The sequence below is a fragment of the Columba livia genome, chromosome 5 (assembly GCF_036013475.1).
Source record: "Columba livia isolate bColLiv1 breed racing homer chromosome 5, bColLiv1.pat.W.v2, whole genome shotgun sequence".
Lineage (NCBI taxonomy): Eukaryota > Metazoa > Chordata > Aves > Columbiformes > Columbidae > Columba > Columba livia.
The window spans coordinates 10,928,091-10,952,203 of record NC_088606.1 but is presented as its reverse complement, the minus strand read 5'-3'; the positions used below and the strand labels follow the sequence as shown (position 1 = coordinate 10,952,203).

The 24,113-nt window shown below is 37.7% G+C and overlaps 1 protein-coding gene across 5 annotated transcripts in view; it reads left to right on the top strand.

Moving 5' to 3' along the window:
- Positions 1–24,113, top strand: part of TDRD9 (tudor domain containing 9) — an 83,719-nt gene that overhangs the window by 9,468 nt on the left and 50,138 nt on the right. For 4 of the 5 annotated variants that reach the window (XR_010472733.1, XR_010472734.1, XM_065063347.1 and 1 more), the window contains exons 2-6: positions 10,822–10,919; positions 17,187–17,284; positions 17,795–18,016; positions 20,531–20,653; positions 22,417–22,497. Coding sequence is in view for 3 of the 5 variants with exons in the window: in XM_065063347.1 (XP_064919419.1) it covers positions 10,822–10,919; positions 17,187–17,284; positions 17,795–18,016; positions 20,531–20,653; positions 22,417–22,497 (622 nt within the window). In the remaining 2 variants the exon portion in view is untranslated. Of the gene's footprint in view, positions 1–1,863; positions 2,112–10,821; positions 10,920–17,186; positions 17,285–17,794; positions 18,017–20,530; positions 20,654–22,416; positions 22,498–24,113 lie in introns of those variants that run through there. The other variant, XM_065063348.1, reaches the window with a different exon arrangement.

Below are 24,113 nucleotides of genomic sequence, written 5' to 3'. Positions count from 1 at the left end.
AATTAAAAATTATGTGAAGTCTTTACTACTTTTCCTTAGGTTTCTTTGCCATTTTATGTTCTTTGACTCTCTCATTGTTGGGGAAAAATGTTTTGGTCTCCTTAACATTCATCTAGCAATCTTGCACTTTCCTTCATTCTGTAGATTTAGATAACTCTGAGATGCTGTGTTTTTGAGAGCGGTTTGTCATCTTAAGCTTCTGAATCTCTCTTGTCTTTGGCACTTCATCTCATTACTCACTTTTTAAAAATTTTCTAAAAGTTTCAGGCCTAGCTCTTTTGCTTTCTTACTGTAATTTACCCCAACTTTTTTTTTATAGTTTTAATTTTCCTTTTCTGAAGTTTTCCCTGCTGGTATGAGTGACTAAAACATTGTAATACTTGAGTGAGACCATAACATTAGTTATATAATGATGCATAATTTTTCTCTTTTTTTAGTAAGCCATAATTTACTGCCATTGCAGCAGAGCAGTTGTTTGCTAATTGATTTTTTTCTGTAAATTAACCCTAATTGTCTGTTTGTATAATATAAAATGTAAATTGAAGATTCTTTGAACTTTTTTTAGACTTTACTTGAGCATCCTTATTTTACTTGGTTTTCCTAATTTTTGAGGAAAGGAATCTAATGAACTCTTAAAACATCTGGTGTTTCTGCAACTTAATAATTTTCCTTGTACTGCCATGAATGATACCTCCTCTTACGTAGGTTAATCAGAAAGTGTGTCTTTTCATGTGAGTGTTTCTCTTTCTGTAGTGTAATTTAGGCTTGTTTTCTGGTGCTGTTCTCAAATTGAACCGAGGGAGCAGCAAGAGCTGCTGGAGCCAAAGTGCAGATTTCCTTCCATAAATCAATTCAAACAGTTTTAGTGGTCTTTCCTTTCTTGCTATGGCAGGTCCAGGTTCATCAGCAAAGAGCCTGATTCCAAAACAATAGCTGTAGAAGAGCACACGCTCATTGACTAAATGTGGCATCAAGGGTGACATGACAGCCAGTGGATAAAATGGGATCTGTTCCCTTGCATCCCTGTGTAAGACACACAGGTTATTTCTTTCTATTTTAAAGTGTGTATGTATACAGCAGACTTCTTAAAACCTTGGTGATTAGCTTATTTTCTATCTTGTGGGCTTCTTGGTACCAAAAAAATGTATTCTAAAGTGTTAATGTCGTCTTTTATCTCCCATACTCACTGTTCTCCAGCCAACCACAAGTACATGGGAGATTCACATCAAACAGTTCCTACTTTTTGAACTGATTGTCAATTCTACCAGTTTACAAAGATGTTTCTCACTTAAGGACTTGTCTAGGAAACTGTGTAACCTGGTTTGTTGGGATGTTAGAGGAGGGGAGGAGAAAAGAGGAATATCTCATGAAGTGATGGAACAATCTAAATACACATCCGCAGCAGTCACTCTGCTTTGTTGTGGTGAGGATTTCTTATGTGTTACGGTGGATATATTTGGTTTCCCTGTGGCTTTTAGCAGTTCTGGTTTCATGACGTGGCTTACAAATACAGAAGTGAGGAGTCATTGAAGTAGCTTAATTTATATTACCATGTATGCAGAGCAAGCATAATTTACATAAAATTACTCTAGAATAGATTAATATGGAAAGGTGTGGGGGGTTTTCCCCACTAGTTTCAGTAAACACGGACACAGCCTCTAATTTAGAAGGTGATCTTCATAATGACTGACTCCATAGATCACCAGTCATAATAACAATCATGTCCTGGTACATGTGGCAGAACAATTCCTGCTGCGGCCATGTGTTTATTCTATTATTTTTGTTATTTTCTTTCACGCTTAAATATGAGGCACTGTTCCATTTACTGCTTGATTCGTTCTGGTTGGTAGGAAGCATATTTAGGGAGTCTGTTCTTAGTTCCTGCTTGAGGAGTTAGTTCCTCCTACTTGAGAGGAAAGGAGCGCCAATCTGCTGTGGTATTAGCACATGTCATCTTTAAAGAATTTCTCCTAAGACAGTGCTGCATCTGTGCTGGCAGTTACGTTCTGGCTATGTTTTGTACGGAAGAGATGCATCTAAACCTGTCACTTGCTGTGAGAACCTTCTGTTTCGAAGCAGTTTTGTTCAGATGATTGTGGCTTGGTGTGAAGGTATGAAAGTACAGTTCATGGCCTAATCTTTAACCTGAAAATGACTGCTACTCAAAATGTTCTAGGAATTCCTCTTTTGCCTCTTTCTGTTTGACATCACAATTGTTATGGGGAGCTTGATGATTAAGATACTCCGGAATCAAATAACTGGTGTGAGTCTGCAAAGATTTAGCATTTACTTAAGTAAAAATATTGGTTGCTTCTAAAGTTTCCTGAATCTCTCCCTGTCAATACTTATACAGTCTTGTATGTTACCAACTAGGACCCCTCAGCTCTCAGTTGAAAGCATAACACAATTATAGAGTAAGAATATTTACATACAGTCGTGATGTAAGTACAACAGACATGGGTTTAAATGGCTGAAACATACCACAGGGAAATGGAGTGAGTCAAGATGGGATGCATGTTCTGAGGGTACTGAATATACCTGGATTTTAGCTTTGTTGCTACCATGGCGAAGCATAACTCCGAAGGAATGCTTCAGTAATAACAGTGAGGTGTTTTTGTGGACGTTTATGGGGAGCTTCCTCTAGTATAAGCAGTAGTATTAGAGAAAAGTGGATTCTTACTTGAAAATCATCATAACTAACCTTAATACCAGCTACTTTAGAAGATGGGACTGTTCATGGCAAGGTAATATTTCTTAGTTAAAGAGAGGTGACACAAGATGTTTATTTTGTGCTAATGCTTTTTCAAATATCCTGAAAGCTTTTTTTTTAAAAAAAAACCTAAGTAAAATAATTTATTTAGCACAGGAAGCTTAGATATTTGCATGGTGTGGTTAAATAAGTTTTACGTTCTGATTATGACTTTTCAATACTGCTGTAATAAATAATTTGCTGTAATGCAGAAGGCATATTCTTAAAACAGACTATCATTCTTGTAAAATCCAAAATTCTCACAAATAAAAGTCTCTGGGGATCAACTGTTTTTCCATTGTAGTGCTTACTTGTGAACAAGTGAGGTTCCTGTAACTGTATTCTGAGAGAAAAGCTGCAAATCCAGCTCTGAGTACAGTAAGAAGACTTTAGTCTTGACCTGTCTTAACATCACATGTGCGAAGGAACTTCCTAGACTGACAACCAGGTCCTATTATAAAAAAGCAGTCTAGGTAAACCTGGAGCTACTGCTATCTATGCCTTTCTGTAAGAACTACAAATTCAATACTTATTTGAGCTGATTGTGTGTACTGTTGGACAACACACTTTTCTTTTGTCAGAAAGCCAGTTTGAGAAGTCATTGGTGCTGTGCAGCAGTTGGTTCTCCTGTATGGTGCCGTGCTTTTAAACCACCTCACAGAAGTGTTTCTAGATAAAAATGAAATCAACCTTTCAGAAATGCTTCCATTTAACAGACTGTTGCACTGATGTGAACAGCAAAGTGACAAATGGTGAGAACAGGTGGAGGAGAACCTTCTTATTCTTTACTTTGGAAGATTTTATGGCATCTATACCATCTGAGATGCTACTGACTCTTGCGACTGAAAGAGGCAAGAAGTATATCTTTCCTTATGACTGACACTCACAATGACATACCAAGAAATTATTACACTCCTTATTTGACCAAAAATGTTGATAGCAGATCATAACCATTGCTAGCTAGCTAACATTTCAACACATTGGCATAGTGGTATATGTTCCGTATTTCTCTGTTAGCATCTGTAAGTGATACAGTTACATACTACTGTTTGCTGCCTTGGATTTTGTGTGAAGGGCTGACACGTTATTGTGAGTTACGCCCAGGAGGCAGCCCCTCACTTATTCCCCACTCATACCCGGTGGGATGGGGTAGAAGAATGGAAGAGTGAAAGTAAGAAAACTGGAGGTAGAGATAAAAGCAGTTTTAAGATGTGAAGAATTGGAAGAAGAGAGAAAGAAAACAACTCATGGAAAAGCAGCGATGCTCCACCTCCCACAGGTAAACCAATGCCCAGCCAGTTCCCAAGCAATAGATGGCAAACCTGAAACCCCCATCTTTTCCCTTTTTATTGCTGAGCATGACATTATATGGCATAGAATATATTTTGGTTAGTTTGGGTTACCTGCCTGGCTGTGTCTGCTCCCAACCTTTTGCCCACCCCCCAGTCTATTGACTGTTGGGGCAGTGTGAGAAAGAGAAGGCCTTGATGCTGTGTAAACGTACTCAGCAATAACTAAAACATCAATCTGCTAGGAGGTTTTTTCTGGCCACAAATCCCAAACGCAGCATCATAGGGCTGCTATGAAGAAAATTAACTGCGGCCAGGCCCGGTACAGTTACATGGAAAGGTTACCAATGCTACCAGCCTTCTGTGAAAAGCAAGATTTAATTTTTGTAGCTGTCTACCTAGCAGGTTGCATGATTTGCTTCCATTTATAGACACAGCCTCACTCTTCGGATTTAATGATCAACTTTGCAAGACGTTTTTCTTCCAGTTTGACAGAACAACTCGCTGTAGCTGTTTCAGGCTGCAGACATATGGTGAGTCTACCTCCTGTGATCGCTTCAGACTGCGGCTTTTGCTTTTTAACAACTATGAACAAAACTTACCATGGGCATACATGAGAGTCCTCTTGGTAAGACTCCTGTTTGGTCTTTGCTGTGACAGCTGTGAACAGTAATAATTCTCTTTTAACAGTGTTAACTGACAGAAAGTTATGTGAGCTATTGTACTTCTGTTGCTGCGAGTAATAAAATTGGGCACGTTTGAAGCTGATTTCTTCCAGTTGGACTGTCTGTAGCATTAATGTCTCTGGTGCTGGTGACACTTCACTAATAGGCAGGGGAGTTACAAGCATTAGTTTGAAATTGAGGGGTTCTTGCATTTGATACTAGTGTTCATGAGCATTTTTTAATTCAGCACAGTCTTTGACTTGCGTTATATTTTATTCAGAGATTTAAGCTGGATTTTACCATGTTGATAACCAAATGCTTTTGTTTTAATTTTCTTGTTATGAGAGGTTTTTTTCTTTTTGGTCAAGTTCCTTGCCTTTCTGGCTGAAGAGGAAGGATGAATGTTGAAGTTTTAAGGAGTGCTGTGGGAGTGTTGCTGAAGGATCAGAAACAATGTTTGATAGAGGAATTGTGCTTTTGATTAAAGTAAATAAATATAATCACCCACCTACCTTCTAATTTGTAAGTAATTATAACAACATTAGTTTCTAATATCAAGTGTTTCATGTGTGGTAGAGAGGTAGTTGCTCGTGTGGCTTGTCACCATCTGCCACAGGTGACAGCTGCGCTCTTCCAAACGTCCCTGTTTGGGCTGTGGCTGCAGAAAGAGGAGCTCATCACCAGCTCATCTCCAAGAAGAGTCCAGTTCTGTGAAACCCAGCACTGCATCCCAGCTTCCCCCACTGGCCTGAACCTCCAAAGCAGGAGACAGTAAACTTGAGGATTTGGGATGTTTTGTCCTGGCATTTGTGGTTGTTATTTTTCTTGGATTTTAACTGTGGTTAAGGTGGAAGATGGAAAGTTTTGCAGAGCTATTAGTTTGACATAGAAGAAATGTTTCTGAGATGTTGAGTTTATATGATCTATCCAAATCCAAACATTTCCATTTGAGCTTTTCAGGATTTTGTAAAGTAGTTTTAGTGCACTCCCTCTGTCTCTCCATCTCTCCAGCTTTTAAAACAGGAACTCTGAATAACTGCTGTGAGAAAGAGCAGTGCAAGCCTTTAAGATGCTCATATATAAAGACTTCAAATCTAGCTAATTACCTTTTCAGAACAGCTCGAGTGGGAAAAAGCGTGCACCTCATTGATTCTTAAAATAATCTGTAAATCACTTAACAGATTTAGTATTTCATACATTTCACTTATTCTGAATTATTTTAACAATCTATTTTTGTGACTGAAACATTATGGCTTTTGAATTACAGTACATTACTTTGTTAAAGGTAGTGTATTTGTGCAGGTAAGACCAGTCTTCTAAAAGTATGGGACACCAACTGCCAGTTAAAAGGAATTTTTAGTATGTCCTTCAGTAAACCCAGCAGAAGGTTATTTACTGTCATGGCAAATGTTCGGTTATGTAAAGTGTCACATTATTTTAGTTTCAGAGAAGAGGCTTTGAAACAGTCTACTGTATATATCATACTAAAATTGTACAGCAAAATATTGCTCTGTGTGCTATAAGGCTAAGCGTTTTTTTCAAGTGATTTGCCCCCAAAGATCTCAAAGTAGGTGGACAGCTGGTGTGTGTGCTAGAAGCCATGGCTTAGGGCACTGCTCCTCTTGTCATCTGTGGAATAAGTGACACTAGTTTTATGTTCAGCTCTCGGTCCCATGTGAACAGTGATTTTTGTGTCAAATGAGGCAGGATGTAAATCGGCAAAAAGTACATCTATAAGAACTTTTAAAAACACAGCCCTAGAACACTTGGATTTTTTTAGTTGTTTGTCTCCAAGATGGAAATGTTCTTGAAGTTATATGACCTTAAATAGGAGCTTATACCCCAAAAATAAGTAGTTGGAGACTGGGTCGGAAATTGGATAAGCAAGCATCTTAATCCTTGGAATTTCATTACATACTTGAATATTTTCTTTATACAGTGAGGTTTCCTGCTAAGTAGTTATTTTTTCAGGGAATAAGACTGTATGTATCTATTCATTTAATAGGTCATTTTTCAAGCATCACTTCTGGAGGTATTACATGTGTTCATTGGCACTGTAGTATATGTCACAGAAAAGAGCCAAACAAATTACCTGTCACACTTGTGCTTGAGACTGCGCAATTGATTCTGGTTTTGGTAACTAAGTATATGTAAAAATGCTTTGGTTAATACTTCAAATGCTCAAATACAAGCGTTTACTGAATGCACTCTGTTATGATGGCCTTGTTGGCTTATTAGAGGTCACTCTATAGCTTGAAGAAAAGGAAGACCTTTCTCTAGCTGAATTTATTTGAAGAAAGGCACCCTCTGTGTATTGGAGAGCATTTACAATTGGATGTGTCAACAATTTCTGGTGTTAAAATGTGTTTCCCTTCTAGAAATTACCCTGAAGTGGCAGCTGCATTTAGTTTTATGTTTATGACATGCCATTTTCCTTTAAACCCAAATAAGAAATATTTTTAAAGGTTTTGTCCCAATCAAATGCTCAAAATTAATTGAAGTAGTCATATGTGCCAAGATCAGTCACACTTCATAAAAATGTTATAGCAGTTAAACTAGATGGTAAGGAATAATGAAAGTAGTCTGTGATTTCAGCAGAAACAGTGTTAATTTTCTTCCTAAAAGGGTCATGCCACGTACTACCTCTTTCCCTGTATAGAGGATGTCCTCCTGGCCACTGCTTGTCAGGCTCCAAGTTCCCATGTCTGCTGCTTTTGAGTATTTCCTGAAACAGGTAGATCTTGAGATGCGTACACATTTATGGGTAGCTGACATGTTAGGTTTTACAGATACTAGAGCATATCAAGATTTACTTGTTGTTGAGTGACGTTAGGGATCGATAGTGTTCTCAGTGCTTTTTAAATTTTGTCTGCAGTTGTTCACTAAGGATGGACGTAATGTTGTATGTTTGCAGGTTCAGCTGCAGAAATCTGGCCACTTTTGAGGAGGAAACATGCCCTTCATTTGAATAAGGTCAAAATCTCAAATTTTTTTAAATGAGGGTGAAGTAAGAAAAAACAGCATCTGAAATCTCCTGTGTTCCCTTAAATTGATGACATTAAGTTTTCAGTAATTGCATTAGAGTAAAAAAATTCTTTTTACAGCCACTTAATTTGTTAAAATTCTGAATGTGTTTCCTGCGTGCAACTGACGAGTCATCATTTAGCAATGCTGTAATGTATTTGGGGGATCACAAGACCTGGGGGAGTCTAAAGGTAGGTGAGCAACAAGGCTGGAATCTGGAAAGCCTAAGCAATATATGCTTCAGCAGGGCAGGTGCACTGAAATGTGGGTTTTCACTGTGTCAGAGGGAACAGAAACGGGGAAGAGATAATGGGTATATCAGATAGAGACGAGCTTCAGAAGTAGAATCCAGAAAGCTCCCTTCATTAGTCTTGTTCTTTCCTAGCCTGGAGTGGATTTGAATTTTCTGAATCTTGTCATTCCTCTGCTGTCAGCAAACGTTTGTTGAAACTCATTAGAAAAATGTTCCATCCCTTTCTGTTTGTCCAGGTATATATGAGATAATTCCTATTGATGGCTAATTAAAGATTACTTGTAAGGATTGTATTGTTCTAATGACTTAGGAGTGTGCCAGAGGGCTTAATAATGATATTTTTCCCCATTTTGTTTAAAAAATAACATTCTGTAAGCTTTTAATTTTGTAAAGCTGCAAAGCTCAGCATTGAAACATTGAGAAATGGTGTAATGAAGGTTGTTTGTTAATTTCATATGCCCATATGCATTTCCCCAATTGCATATTATTTTCCCCAAGACTGTACCCTGATTCAGTGCATCGAGTGAGCAATGTTCATTCTTAATGACTGGCTATTAAATATTTTCTTCATTCATTTTGTAGCCTGAGGTTTATTTATTGCACGCTGTTTTCTGAAGATGGAAAACCTAATTTCTGAAAGAAAATATCCAGATAACCAAACAAAACCAATTAATGTGTTCTCACAAATCACCGAGGTTATACTGTCCTCATTTTCCTGGAGCTGTGCAGGCAGAGGTCAAAAGCACGGGCGCACTTTTGTGAGCTCATTTTGAATTGCTTAATACTCCGTCTCCAGGAGCATTTAGTTGAATGGTATTACATAAAACCATTTCATAGCTGACTTTAGTTGCTGCTTAAATACTGGTGCTTCTGCAAGGTTTTTGCAGCAAATGAGGATCACAGTTCTACCTTTCCCATCCTTAGCCCCTACCCCTCCGTGGAGGTTTTTTGTTGAAGTGATTTGTTTGCTATTGCTCAGGGCTCTGAAGTCAAGTAATACCTGCTCCTCCATGGCAGCATTTACTGTCTTAATCAGATGGCGTTTTTTTCTTGCAGAGGACTGAAGGACAAGTTGTATATACTACATAACCAGGTTTTCTTGCCTGAAGGTGTGTGTCCAGTGCACTTGGTGAGGCTGCAGTCTTACAGAAAGGAAAAATAATTGGTTAGATCACTAAAATCTGTATTGTATGTGCATACAATGCTGCCAAATTGAGATTGCCTGGCAAAACTTACATATGTTCTTTTCAACCACTGAATGCTCAACTTTGAGACCTTAATAGTATTTTTGAGTTTTACTTGTATTTAATATACATTCCATGGAATGACCTACTTAACAAGTGGTCTGATGTGATGCACATGAACTTTTCTGACTTGTACCTCAGATTCAGGCTTATCGTGGAGTGTTCCCTGTCCCAGCTGTTCCAGAAGGATTAGAGTGATGAAAATACTACAGTTTGCTTGCCGAAAATAGGCAGCTGTTGCTCTTGTAGCAGTTGGGCAGATGTACGCGTTCTTCTTGAACTCTGCTTTAAAAAATAATTGTGATCCAGGGAAAAACTGCCTTAGCTACATGCCTAAAATATTCTTAAAAGAGGATAAGAAGCCAGTTCTTGTTTCATTGACAGCAGTAAGTGCTAAGTACGGGGTGTTTCCGAAATAACGACTGATGTGAATGAGCTGTCTGTGGCAAAGCTGCGCTGGCACAGGGTTTGCAGTGTCCAAAGTTGGGTGTTTGGTGGCATCAAGATACAGTGAATTACTCTATCGTGAGAGCTGTGTGACACAAGCCCTGTTGTTTTCAGCTTAATTGTTTTTTGGAGTCAGTGTTGCTTATTATCAGGGTCAAGAAATAGATTCTTCTGCAGCGGTGTCCTTTTATAAGATGTCTCAGAGACACAGCTGCTGAGAAACAGGTTTGTTATGCATTGTGTAGCCAAAGCTTGCACTAGGCCCAGAGTTTAAATTTAAGTGCAAACCCATAGTTTCTGATTCCTAGTTTTTATTTTGTTTTTTTGTGTTCTTTTTAAAAAAAAAAAAAAAAAAACGGAAAACAAAAAACAAAACAAACAACAACAACAAAAAGAGAGGGAGCTTTTAGTGTGTGCAAAACTCTTCTACATCCAAGTTTGCTTATGATTTAATAATCATATAGTTATTGTACATATGCTGCTTTGTTCCCTGGTGAAATTCATGTGGTTTTCTTGACACTGTCTATGTAGAAGAGAAATTTTTTTTAATCCCATTTCACTCTTTGTCATGGATAGACTTTGTCTTGTGTGTAATAAATTTCCATAAAATTAGATGATGGGGTGATTATGGTGTGGGTTTGGTTGGGGTGCGTTTGTGTGTGTGTGTTGTTTTTTCCCCAGCCACAGTCACTTCTTGGCTCAAAGACCAAAGTTCTTTCCTTAAAGCAGTAAGATGATTGTGTTTACTCCTGTCTGCTTTCCTGTCTTCAGAGAACCACACAATAATTGTGTGTATTTTCTTAATTGTACTGTGTCAAGAACGGTTGAAACAGAGTTGTTTCATCTTTGTTCTGATGAGATCATGCGCTTTTATTAGAAGAGATATTCCTAGGTATTAAAAACTTAAAGAATTATATTTTGGGAGCTCTTGGGTTTTTTTTTAATCCAAACAAAAAGATTTAACGTGGCACTTTCCTCAGGCTGGTATCTAACTGCAGGGACAAAATTTATTTCTGAAGTTGGTTCATTGAACTAGTTCCTGCTTGACATAGAGACTCTGAACTTAGTTTACAAAGCTGTTGTCTGCAGAGATATCTGTGACCATTAGATTAGGAAGCATTTATTGATTTGTCGTTTCTTTCCTCTTCAGGCTGCCTTCAGTTGGAACTGAATATGCTGACAAATACAAACAAGCAGAGGCACAAGAGCTAAGTAGAGTTGGAAATGATCGGTTTGTCTATAAACCAGGTAAAATATAATATATATACATATATATACATATATACAAATGCACACACACACTTGGCTTCTATTATAAACTCAGATAAACCTGTCCATTTCCTCCCTGTGATCTTTCTTCCCATCTCCTCCTCTCAACAAAACTACGAAACCTTACTGTGTATTTCTTGTTTATTTAATGCTGTATGTGCATTCGTTTGTTTTGTATAAGGCATGGTATTAAAAAGTAAGTACTTTATTTTTTTTTAAACCACAATGTATAATGCTGCTTCATAGATACGTGTGCGTACGTCTGGTGTATTGTATTGATAAATGTAGATTGAAGCGTATCTGCCAGGAATAGATACCACTCATTGGATTCACGTCTTTATTCTGTTTTCCCATTTTCTCTCCATGTTATTTCTGTGGGTACTTGATTGTTACTTTGAACTCCCTTTAGAGAGAAATTTGCTTGCACTTCTTTCCGAAGAGCTCTGGTAAAAGCAATATGAGGCTGACTCACTTGTCAGGACAGCTCAGCTTCAAGCTCTTACTGTGCCTCCTAATTTCCAAATTTGTTAATGTAGCTGATTTCCCAAGAAAAGGACATTTATGTGTTTTGTCTGTTCTGCGTGTCGTTCTCTGTAATACCTTTTTCAATCCGTTTGCTGATATACCAAAATTTGACAAATTTAGAAATGACTGTCCTTCAGTGCTTCTGCACATCATATGACCTCTGGGACTCATGTAGGTGCTGAAGCAGTTTGTTTGGTCTGGCATCAGCGGAGAGGCAGGAGGTGCCATTGACCTGTCTGGCATGTGCAGCGCATCACCACAAAATACGGTGTCTTGTTCACGTGACGCTACACAAAATTTCTGGGACAGCAAGAGGTGTCGAATGATGAAAATGCATGAATAAAGGGACTGGAAGAAGCTTCTGAAGTTGTTGTTTGGGAATGTGGTGTTCCATGGTTTTTCATGTGCTTTACTAGTGAAGGAAGGACAGCAGTGAGGTGACTAAGCATAAGTTCCTTAAATGTTTCTTTAAAGGTGCAGTGGTATTGATTAATTCAAGGAAGTACTGTAAAATTTAATGCCCTTCAGCTATTAAATCAGAATTCTGCAGCTAGCAATTTAGCAGCACTGGTGGCCTGCTTAATTTTGAATGGAACTGATGCTAGCAGTGTCCCTCCTGTAAAAGAAAGAAGGTTGTAACTTAGACTTGTTAGGAAATATTTCTCCATAGTCATCCCGGTACTTCATTTTATAAATACCTCTTTCCACTTGTTTTACCATAAAATGTTTGTCCTTGAAATTTATACTTCCTAATATTTATTTTTGCATTCCAGTTGTAACTTACTTAAAAACCATCTAGTTGGCAAACAACCTTAAAAAAAATTACTAAAATATTAGCATATGCATACTCTTTTATTATTAATCCATTAGATGTTTTCCTCTGTCCCTGTTTTCCCTCTTTTCCTGCTCTTTGTCTGTGTTGTGGTCTGGTGTCTCAGTTGCTCCAGGAGCTGTTCCATGTGGTGTTGATGCCTCCTCTGGTCACTGCTGTGATCCAGTGGGACACCCTCAGCAGATGGGATAGTGACGGGACTGGAAGATTCCTGCAGGATTCTGAGACGGAGCTGCCAAATCCCACCTAGGTGTAGGATAACACAAAAACATCAGAAAATCCTGGTTCTTACTGTTGTTGGCTTTGACTTACAGATATTTTTCATGTTTCATCCTTATGAGAGGATAATACAATAAAGGTGCTCAGTGAGCGATCGTAAGACTTGTAATGTTAATTTTAAAGGATTGTAAACGTATATGTGTTAATGAGACCACTGTTCTCAAATGGTAATCATGGAGATTTCAAGAACTCTGAGACCCATGTGTGCCTATCAACCATATCAATCTGGAAGTGCATGTTCTACTTAAAAACATGAAAAATAGTCATAAATGATCAAGGATTTGTCTAGACCAGGCCTTACCACTCCAACTCTGCGTACAAGTGTAGTCAAGAAATAAGGAGCCCAACATGAAAGTGAGAAGGTGGTTTCCCCTGAAGGTTTCAGAGTTGGTGCTCCTGTTGCTTCTTTCTTTCTGAATTGCTGTTCTAACTGTGGATTATACCTTCTATATAAATGGTTCATCTGTTTTAAACCTTGCAGAGTTACTGAAACTGTTGTGGTGTTTGCCTGTGCCTTGGTGTTCTCTTGAGTGTAAATTTTGTGCCTTCCAGTTTCTTTACAAGAGCATATGCTTTTATATTGAGAGGACAAACATAAATGCCTAATCTCCTTCTCCTCCAATGAAGATACATTATTTTCACACCATTAAATGGATTTCTTCTGAGGATCCTATAGGTCCCAGGTGAGGTAGTTGCTTACAGAGAAGAAGCAATTTAAACATTATTTCTGATCAGGTTTCTGAAATATAAAAAATGTAGGTGATAGAGTTCCTTAAGTGTTTTGGATTCAGAACAGATTAATTGCAGGAAAAGTAATCATAGAGTAAATCTTCATCTCAAATCCTTTTTTATACAAAATATGTGGAAGTTAAAGAGGATTGCAATGGAGAACAGAAGGCAAAGATTAAGTACTTGTGGTGTTTTCTTAGGAGTTCTAATGTTACCTGGAGGGCATCCTTCAGCAATCAAGACTGCAAGACACAGAAAACTGTTAGCCTGTTTTCCCTTGTCAGGAAGGAAAATCGCTTTGCCCAGGCTGTGGATTAAGCTCTTCTGGGCTGATTCAGCACTGTCGTCACATACTTTGCGCTCTGACTTGCTGTGAAGTCCTGATGCTTTGTGGCTCAGTGCAGGAAGCTGGTGGTTGCCTGTGGCTTTCCTTTCCCATGAGCTGGCTTGCAAACTGTAATTGTTTTGTGTGTTTGTAGTTCAGTGGAAGAATGATCAGTGACACAGAAGCATCTCCATAATTTCAAGTATATATCTTTTTTGTGCAGCTCATTTGAATTTGATTAGCGGCAAATACCAAGATCCAGTTGTACAATCTCCCAGAATCAGTGAATACGAAGATCTAATCTTGGGTTAAAGGATGTTTTCAAATTCAGTTCAGGAAATGGGTACCAGAAGGGATACACCTGCTATATGGACTACTATAACAGAGATGTTGGAAAATTGCTCTTTCCATTGGCAACAGACTGTTTTACTCATGGCATATCTCTACATAACTTTATTATAATAGAAAAGAAAGTGAGCAGTCAAGTTTATCTTTCTTATAACTGAGTTTTCAGTTTCTTTTTGCACTGATGCTAAATAGAGAAATTAATATCATTATTCATTCTGGATTAGCATTAATGCTTCTTATACACAGAAATATTTTTCTTGTAATAAAACAGCATGATGGGCAGTTGGATGCTTCCTCAATTTATTATTTCCAGATTAGAAGTGTCCTGCGTTTTCTGTACATCAGAATCCAAGGTGTGTGTTTGAGCATGATGACTTACAAAGGTGTGGGCTAGTTTGGTTTGTTGTCCGAGTCTTAATAATGTAGTCCTGTAACTCCTTGAGTCTATAGATGCCACTGTATTTGCAATTCTCATTTGTGGATTTATTACATAGATGTTAAAAAAAATTAATTACTCTGTGTTGTATAGAGTTCAGAGTTGAATGGTTATTTAAATTAGTAGAATAACCTTTGGACTTTCATAGGGGTGTGTATTCAAGTATTTCTGTTCTGCAGCAAGTCTTTGTTGTTCAGAACATAACCTTTCCTTTGGAAAAAAAAAACAAACAGGGGCTTTTAATGTCTTGTAAGATGGTTACCCAAGTTCCCAGTCCCAATTTTGTTTTGTTTTTTTTTTCACTGATGATTGTATTGGATTTTAGAAAAAGTTCATATCCTTGGTTTGTTCGAGTTGGCCTTTTGGTGGCGGCTGGGATCAGGTCGTGCTGTTCATCTGAAATTCTCAGTTTACTGAGGCCCAAGACTGTTCTGTCTGCTCTAGATACTAACAGAGAAGCCTCACAGTTGTCATGGTATTAGTTCCCCAGGCAAACTCAGTAATGTTTTTGTTCAGTTTAAGCACAGAGTACATGTTTTGTAGAGGAAAAAAAAAACAAACCATACAGTTTTTCACAGAATTTCAGGGATTGGAAGGGACCTCGAAAGATCATCTAGTCCAATACACCTATCGGAGCAGAAACACCTAGGTGAGGTTACACAGGAATGTGTCCAGGTGGGTTTTGAATGTCACCAGAGGAGAAGACTCCACAACCCCCCTGGGCAGCCCATTCCAGTTTTTAGTACTTGCAGCATCTACTAAATGGTTATATGGCTGCCAGTTTTCAAACTCTGCATATTGATGGTGGCAAACGTTGGATGACTGTTTACTTTTGGTGGAATTTTTTTCCAAACTTTTGTGCTTAGGACATAGACCTGTCAAATAAAAAGCAATATTAAAAAAGTTACATTTCAGTAATGAAAAAAAATTATATATACAAAATTGATTGAATTGATCTGGTTACTCAGCAGGTACGTGAATGCTGATAGTTGTTCATTTGTTTCCGTTTTGCTCCTTTGTTATTTTTTAAGTAAAATTCTTACTTGAATTTTAGGTTAATTAATTCTTATAGGGGGGTTTTACTGTGTTAGAGAAAGTTATAATGTGAATCTGAACATGTAATTTACTTTTTTGTCCTTCTTTTTATAAGCACTCCTATAGAATTGTTGCTGTCTTCTGCTGTATACTCTTAGCACATTTTTCAAAATTGCAGTTGTTACATGGAAGACCTGACGGAGGTGGGAAGGCTGTGTTGCTTTAGCAGGAAAATGCTGACACTGGGATCTTTTCTGTGGCAGCCTGAGGTTTCTTCCAGCATTGGTCAAATCCTGCAGAGCCGCTGATGTCCCAGTAGTGACATGTTTGTGCCAGAGGGAAGCCAAGTCAGCCTTGGTACAGTGTCGCTATGACAGAACGTTACATATGAATTTTCCTGGGGAATATATTTAGAAACTTGACCAAAAGTGTTTTAAAAAGGACAGTTAATATTTTCATTGGATATTAAGTTCCATTTTGTATGTGTTTTGGTGTTAATCACTGTGCAGTGATTAACTGTTTTATTACGTAGAAAGCAGGTAAAGAAGCTTTTTTGTTGGGCAGTGCAGCTTTATGAAACTGCCTTAATGAACTGTCTGGATTTTGGGGGTTTGTTTTGATGTGGGAATAAGTCATTTTGTATTCCTTGACACTTAAAGACAATTTGGTGGGTTGGAGCAGGTTCAGATGTGGTACAAGGACAAAAGAGCTTCTGCCAGCTTCTGCTTCACTGCTGTGTGACTGTTAGAAACCCTTCCCAAGGAAGGAAGCTATAACTGTGTGGTCAGTCATTTAGTTTGTAGCCTTTATTTTACAGCAAATATTACCTCTGTAAAAAGAACACTAGATTTCTTTCCTGCTGCTGTGTTTATTTCTTACAGTTTTTATTATTTGTATGCAAATAAGTAAGTCATTTTCGCCATAGTATGTGATGAAACCCATTTAAAACAGAAAGCATTTCCATTTTTTATTTCAGTATAGTGAGGGTTTTTTTAGCCAAATTGTCTAATTGTAGCTTGCAAAAATTGTAGCTTACCGAAGTCTTGAGGTGGTTTTCCCCATCTACACCTGCCTCCACAACTGTTCAGTCACTCTTCTTTTTTTCCTGGTCAAACTGACAGCAGGAGGCTGAGCAGAAACTCATGGTAGCACTGTAAGTTGTTGGGTTTTGATTGTTTTGTTGTGTATTTCCCAGTGCTAACAGAGATCAACTCCTGCAAAGAGACTGCAGAATGTTGTATCACATGGAAAAGTCATCATGGTACTTACCAGACTCATTTTAAATGCCAAGTGGTAGAAATAAAGTGGTCTTTGTATTGAAGTATGGGTTATTTTGTGCTGTGGATCCAATAGGCTTTAAGGGAAACAAGACATGGGTACGTGAATATAGTATATTTTTTCAGTATTGTCCAAAAGTTATTTGGAACGGGTAGATTTGGCAGTTGTAATGCAAACTATACAAAAATGCTATTTTTTATTATTGAGATAAAAGAATGTAGAATTATATAATTATGTACATCCTTGACACTAACAGTAGCTTATAAGCAGTAAAACAGTAATTTTATAAACAGAGAATATCTCATCAACCTATTACGAAGTATTAATTCTGTGAATATTCGTAAGTATGTGATTGATATTTGGTAGCACTTAGGTTTCCAAATCCTGTGATCGTATTCTCCTGCTGGTCTTTCACTTTCTCTATTGAAATAACTTACCCTTGGTTATTTTTATGCCTAGATACTTCAGTGTCTCAGTGTGAATCAAGTGATTGGACTTCTGTGTCAATGACTAACCATGAAGGTGTGAATATGCCCATAGCCAAACACAGGGAAGAGGTAATTTTGTTGTACGTTCATTATGGAATAAAGCTGAAAGTCATGTTTTGTTTTGCTGGGTTTGGTTTTGTTTGTGGTGGTGGTTTTTTTGTTGGTTTGTGTGTGGTTTTTTGTTTGTGTTTTTTTTGTGTGTTGGTGGCGTTGTTGTTTTGTTTTCCAGAAGGAAACCTCTGTTTCTGTTTTAAGCATTGTAGAAAACTTTTGTTCATTGCACAAGACCATTGTATAAAGATTCTTAGAGGAAGAAGCATTGCTGTTACATTTGCTGTTTATAGGTATTCATGTAAAATACTGAGGTGAGTGCGTGGCCGTGTTCTTTTCTGTGACCTTCTAATGTGTTTTAGGAATCCAGTTATCTGCAGATGCCTATCCGATGATGGAAAAAAAAATCAAATCTTGGTAAACCATTGTGCTGTGTGGCCTGGAAGCTCTTGATATTTCAAATATTTTTTTGAAATCTGTTTTGAGTTGTTTTGTAGACTTACGAGTTTTCTTGAAAAATTGTTTCAGATAGTGTCTCTGATAGAAAACAATTCAGTTGTGATTGTACAAGGAGCAACTGGCAGTGGTAAGAGTACACAGATTCCACAGTATATTTTGGATTATTGCATTCAGCGATCTATCTACTGCAACATTGCTGTTACCCAGCCTCGGAAAATTGGTGCCAGCAGCATTGCCAGGTGGATTAGCAAGGAACGATCATGGACACTCGGTGAACTTGTAGGATACCAGGTATAAGAAAATTGAATTATATTCAAAAACGCTTTAAAAATACTGTATCTTCTTTCTCGATTACTTTTAAGCATATCTAGTATACTGAAGATATGTTAGACAATCTGCTTTTAAAGAGGAATTCCACATTTCTAGCCATCTCCTGTTAAACATACATAATTAAATGTTTAAGCTTTTAACATTAAACAACTATAAATGCTAGGGAGATTCCAACAGAAATACTTAATTGTCTGCATTCTGATAATTGGACTCATATTATTAATCATTGAAATTGTTGCAGGATAAGTGTATTCTGTCGCTTTTCCTCTAAAATCTTTAATTAATGTACTTGATTTGTTTGGCTTTACACTTACCGGTCAGCTATGTCCAAACTTCTGTGCATTTATGGTCAGATTGTTTTGTGAATGTCCTGGCCTTTTTTTCTTAACACGTGCAAAACTTGAACTAATTATTCCTCATAATTTTACTTCCTGCTTTAATTTTGTCAAACTCAGCTTGAAACTCAGGTCTATCCCTCAACTTTTAAAGTGGATGCCACTTTCATCTTTTGACACAGCTACCGGTGCTTTAATCAGCTCTTTGCCAGTAACCACAGTGAACTGCTGTGATTGTCCTTTTGCTGGTGGTTTGACCGTAGCCATCTCTGGACCAGCTTCTCTGTGTCCTGAGACTGGTGGGTTCACGCTGGTGTTGGCAGGAAGGTTATGGAGAGTTGTCTTCTGCTGGAGTCCTTTGCTGAGAGGAATGCATGCTGGTTCTTCTTCCTTTCTATTCTTTTTCTTGTTTCTTCCTTTCTTTCTTCCACTTAAGGTCATATTGATATGTTTGTTAACATGCATTTACATATTTCTTTTTCTTCATTAATCTGCAGCTCCAGGTTACATCCAAATGTACTGCGTATGGGGCCATTAGATGCTTTCTTATTGTTACCCATAAAACCAATTTTGTCCAGGTTTGAGGGTGGGGTTATTTTTAACTGACCATTATGTTGTTGTTCATCACGTGGGTTCTACAGTGCCAAGTTCCTGCCTCATCTGTTATCCCATGTCTGTTTTCTTCTGTTCCGCATCCTGTGTCTCCACTTCCCAAGGTCTCTGCTACTGTACCAGGCCTGTTTACATTGCAGTAAATTGCTGTTACAGACCACATAAAGCAGAGGTAGAGGCAGATCAAAAAAAACTCAGAGAGAGCAGACCTGACATCCCGTAGTCCTGAGGCCTTGCAACCTCCTTACAAAGCTTATAGCTTGTTACTATAATAGTAATAGTGATACCACATTACAGGGCTACACAGATACATCAGCTTAATTTTTGCATCAAAAGGATCTTTATTGTCATCCGTACTGAATGCTGTTCTTTGTCTAAATACCAAATATTAGGAGTTTCTTTTGATATATGTTTAACAAATGGTGTAATAGGAAAAGGTGGTTTTGCACACGCCTTCCCCCCCCGCCTCGTTTTTAGACTACTCTGAAGTGTTAAGTTTTCCACAGGAAGGTTGGAAGATGAATTAAAACTACTCTTTATGCTCAATCACTTACGAAAGAAATTTCAGTTCTGAGAGGTCAGCATTCTAGATAACTACATGGGAATTATGGTCTGACATCTCAGTTCTTAACTAAGTTACTATTAATAACTTCCACTTATTGCCTTGTAGAATTACTGTGGATTATGTATGTTGTTTTTTTCAGAAGTAGTTTCTAAACAAAGTGGTTTATATGGCTTGATACCTAGTCATAAAACTGCTAAATTGATTCACTAGGGTAATGAGTCGTAAAGATGTTAAACAGTCATGTGCTTCCAAACCCTCTTCAGGACAGTGTATGTGGATGTGTGGTGCTTGTTTTACAAGTACCTGTGAGAACTGTGCAGAAATAGGAGTTGAACAGTTACAGAATGTCCTGAGTTGGAAAGGACCCACAAGGATCATCAAGTCCAACTCCTGTCCCTGCATGTGACAGCTTGTCTGTTCTAGGCTCTTTTAAATGTGAAAGGTGAAAAGATGGTCATGGCTCTGCCTGCCTGCCTAGGTAGGCAGCACCTGAGATAGCTAAAGGTACAGAAGTATTTTAGAGATGAAAATCCATTGTTGAATATAGGATTGTAGAGCTTTCAGGGATAAGTTGCTGGGTCTTGATGATATCTTACACCTCTTTTCTCCTGTCCAATAAGCAAATTATGCCTTGGCAAAATCTTCCTTCTTAGTGGAAAGATCCGCTTATATACCTTTAGAAGCCTTTGAAGAGTTCTCAGGCTAGAGTCCACAGCAAGAAATTTTGATCCTTTATTTTACAAACTTCTGGGGTTTTTTTTCATTTCTCCCAAAGAAAACGTTTGCTTCCTGAGTTAACTGATTCTGGGCTTTAAAAACACATCTTTGTACAGTCTTTTACAAGTTTGAGTGAATAATTCTCATGGGTTTGTACTGTATTTCATTTTGGAGTTCTTTCAGATGCATCATTCCTGTAAATACATTAACTGTCTGTTCACATCTGTATTTTCCTCATTGTATTAGGTAAGTTTAGAGAACATTTCCACAAAGGAGACAAGGTTGCTGTACATGACAACTGGAGTTCTTCTTGAGAAAGTCGTTTGTGCCAAAAGCCTGACTAAATTCACACACATTTTCATTGATGAAGTAAGTTGGTGGAAATACATTTAAATTTCATATTAATAGGACCTTCTTTTTTGTCTTTCTTACCATGCTAGAGAAAGAAAAATGCAGGCATCTACTTGTAAAGATGCTTTGTGTAAGTTCTCTCAGTTAACACTTCTTTAAATAGCCTTGTCTTGTTCCTTTGAGCAATGAAGTTTAGAACTGAGTAGGGAGATGGGGATGTTTGACAGTGCTTGGCCTTTGTTGTGAACACCTTGAAATGGTTCTGAAGATCCACTGCCTGGATTCCAAGATCATTTCTGGGTAGGCCTATGGGGAGGCACCTGGTTTTTACTCTTTTGGATGTTACTGCCCCTAGTCTTTACTCTTCAGGGATGTCCTGAAAAAGAAAATAACCCCCTGAAAATTCTCTGTCTTCTGAATGGATTTACAGTCTACTCGTGTGGATTCATCATTACTGCTGCCACTTAACTAAAAAACTAAAGAAGATATACTAGTGTGATTTGTATATTTTTGTGGGTTTATGCTCGTTTTCTGGGATAAACAGTATTTGACAGTTAAATATAGTCAGATGTGAAATTGTGCTTTTGAAAACTGAGTGTAAATCACATGTAAAGTGTAGGACTAAATTGTAGGATGTAGTGGCACAGAAGAGGACTTTTTTTAATGCTGGTTTTAATTATTATTCCATAAGAGTGTTGTAACTGAGCGTGACTTTGATTCTTGGGTATATGAGGGAAGGGAGACAGTACTTGTTATACCCTTACACCGTTACTGTAATAACGAAGGCTGTCATCACTGCATGGCACACTGAAAAACTGGAAAATATTAAGCAAATAGTTGGACTTCTGTAGTAAGAAACTTTAGGACTTCATTCATATAGACAAAAATAACCCAAAATCTCCCTTTAGCGATCAGATGTTCTCCATTCTTATTGCAGGTCTCAGACCTGTTAGAGTACTGCAGCCATTTAGGAACATACCAAAGCAATCCTAAGTCTGAAAATTGTGACTTGTCACAGCAAAGTCTTGCTGTCAGCCCGAAAACTGCCCTAGCTACATCTTTTGTGTATTGGGGCACTATTGAATATAAGTATGTCTTTATATTATGTTAGAATATGCTAATTATAGGGGATGAATGTTTATCTTTGAATGTTAAGCTCTGTAAAATGCTGTTGCACTTAGTGTACTTAAATTAATAATTTTTAAATGGTTTATGATAATCATCACTAATGTTGAGAAGCCATATTTAGTGAACTGGAAGGACCAACCAGAAAAGTCAGATGCTAGGATATATAAATAATTGGGTGGAAAATAGTGTTTCGGGAAGCAATTGTGTATTTTGATCATAGCTAGAAGCCATTGGGAACACAGGGAGTCAATTCAATTTGCTTAGCTGTTAGACAAGCTGACTTAGTCCCTGCCTGGATCATTTATGATCTTACCAGTACAGTTGACTTACCCATCTGCAGGATCACCTCAGCTGTTACTGTTAGCTCTAGTAGAACTAGTGGCTAGAGCTAACAATTGGGTTTCTACTCATTCTACAATTTTGATGACTTAATAGTGGCATATGATTTTCACAAGGTGTGCTGTAGTTATAAAAGCTATGTTGTGATTTTTAAATGTGATTAATATGCACAGTCTTAGAAGGTGCATTTTCTTCTATGGAACTATTATTATTCCAAGTTAGGAAACTAGAGCATGAAATTGAGTATCAAAGGAAAATATTGTAAAAAAGAAGAGCATGAATTAATGAAAATAATTGTGGTTAATGTCTTCCAGGTGCATGAACGTACAGAAGAAATGGATTTCTTGCTCTTGGTGATCCGTAAACTGTTGCGTACAAATTCACAATCTGTAAAGGTAGGTTCAAATATATTCTGATACTTTTTCTTGCAAGAATAAATTTTTACACGTGTTTGATGTACGAAGGGCATGTTTGAAAGAACCTACTTCAAAATGTGTCAGTATTTTTTACTAAAATATTATTTACTTTATTGCTTTTCATAAGAAGCAAGCTAAAGGGCATTCTTCTCCTGGCTGCTATAATGTGTTCTGAGAGACTGGGTTTTTTTTTCCTCATGTTAGAATGCATTAGTTTCTAAAGTCTGCTTAAGGCTAAAAAATGCAAGATGGATATTTGGCTAGAATTACGTATTGAGGGCAGTGCTTATCCTTGGTTAAATATGTATGGTAGCATTAACTCTTGGAAATACTGAGCTTTTTAAATGGGACAACGTATTTGGAAAAACAGCAAAAGCCAGAAATGCTGTATTGTAATTTCTAGGCAGAACTGGTAGTAAAACATGACTGAGATTTTTATCTGTGTGTTAGGTAATTGTGCTTTATACTAAAGCAGAGCTGTGGAGATTTAGCATGACATATTTAGTCTTTCTGGTCTCAAACTAAGGGAATCTTGAATTGCAGGAAATGAAATAGAGGTGACAGGGTAACTAGGTATATTCCTGTGCAGCTATTTGGGAGTGTGGAAATTTTGTGAGACTGTACATATCCCTTAAGTGCTTCAGTTAATTTTTCAGTTAATGCAAACTTTTCTGATCAAAACAGATGTAACCTGAGTCTGTGTTGGTTGTTTGTGTTGCTATTCAAAGGGAATCTGTTTTCTTCTGTACAAACCACTACATTGATTCAAATTCACATAATTTGGTCTTTAGGTATTTGAAGCATGCTCTCACCTGCTGGAAGTGCCCTTCCAGTTGGCATAGGGTATGTTTGTGCATTTCATGTCTTTTGCTTTTTATCCCTTTTCTTGCCAATAGGAAGACTCACTTGTCTTTAAATTCGTACACAGTAGTTGAAGCTGTTCAGCCTTTCCTAGCACTTGGCTCTGCCTGCTGAGAATACCAAATATTTTGATCATAGTCCATTTGTGAAAAGTTTGCCCTTCGTGCTGGTTATCTGGTTGTTGTCAATGGCAGGAATCCCTGCAGGTCCTATCCTATTTTCTGTTAGCAAACATTTTTATTTTATAGGTTCCTGAAATATTTTTATTTCTGGCTAAATCTCTCAAAACTGTCACTGGAAAACTTTCTCTCCTTTATATCACTCTCTGCAGTTGATTCTTCAGATGACAAATTCGTATTGTATAAATCTGACAATCTTACATTGCCGGGGGTGTGTCCCATTGGATATTTTTGTGGTGGGGACAGGTGGACTCTTGATCCCTATTGCTGGATTTTAGCAGAGTGGAATAGGTAATTCAGTTTGAATTTATACATTAAGTCCAGTGTCTCCTACTTCATCCCTTTTCAGCTCCTTTTGAGGAACTGTGGCAAATTCATTTAGAAAATGCGAGATTGTCCTCCAAGGCCCCCTGGATTCATGAACCAAAAGGGTGCAAGGAGGCCTCTTTGGGAAGGGGGAAGTATTTATAATTCAGGGTGATATGAAATAGACATGAGGTGTTTGTCTCCCAATCTGGACATTGCAGACCACAGAAGCTGCAGGTGATTCAACAT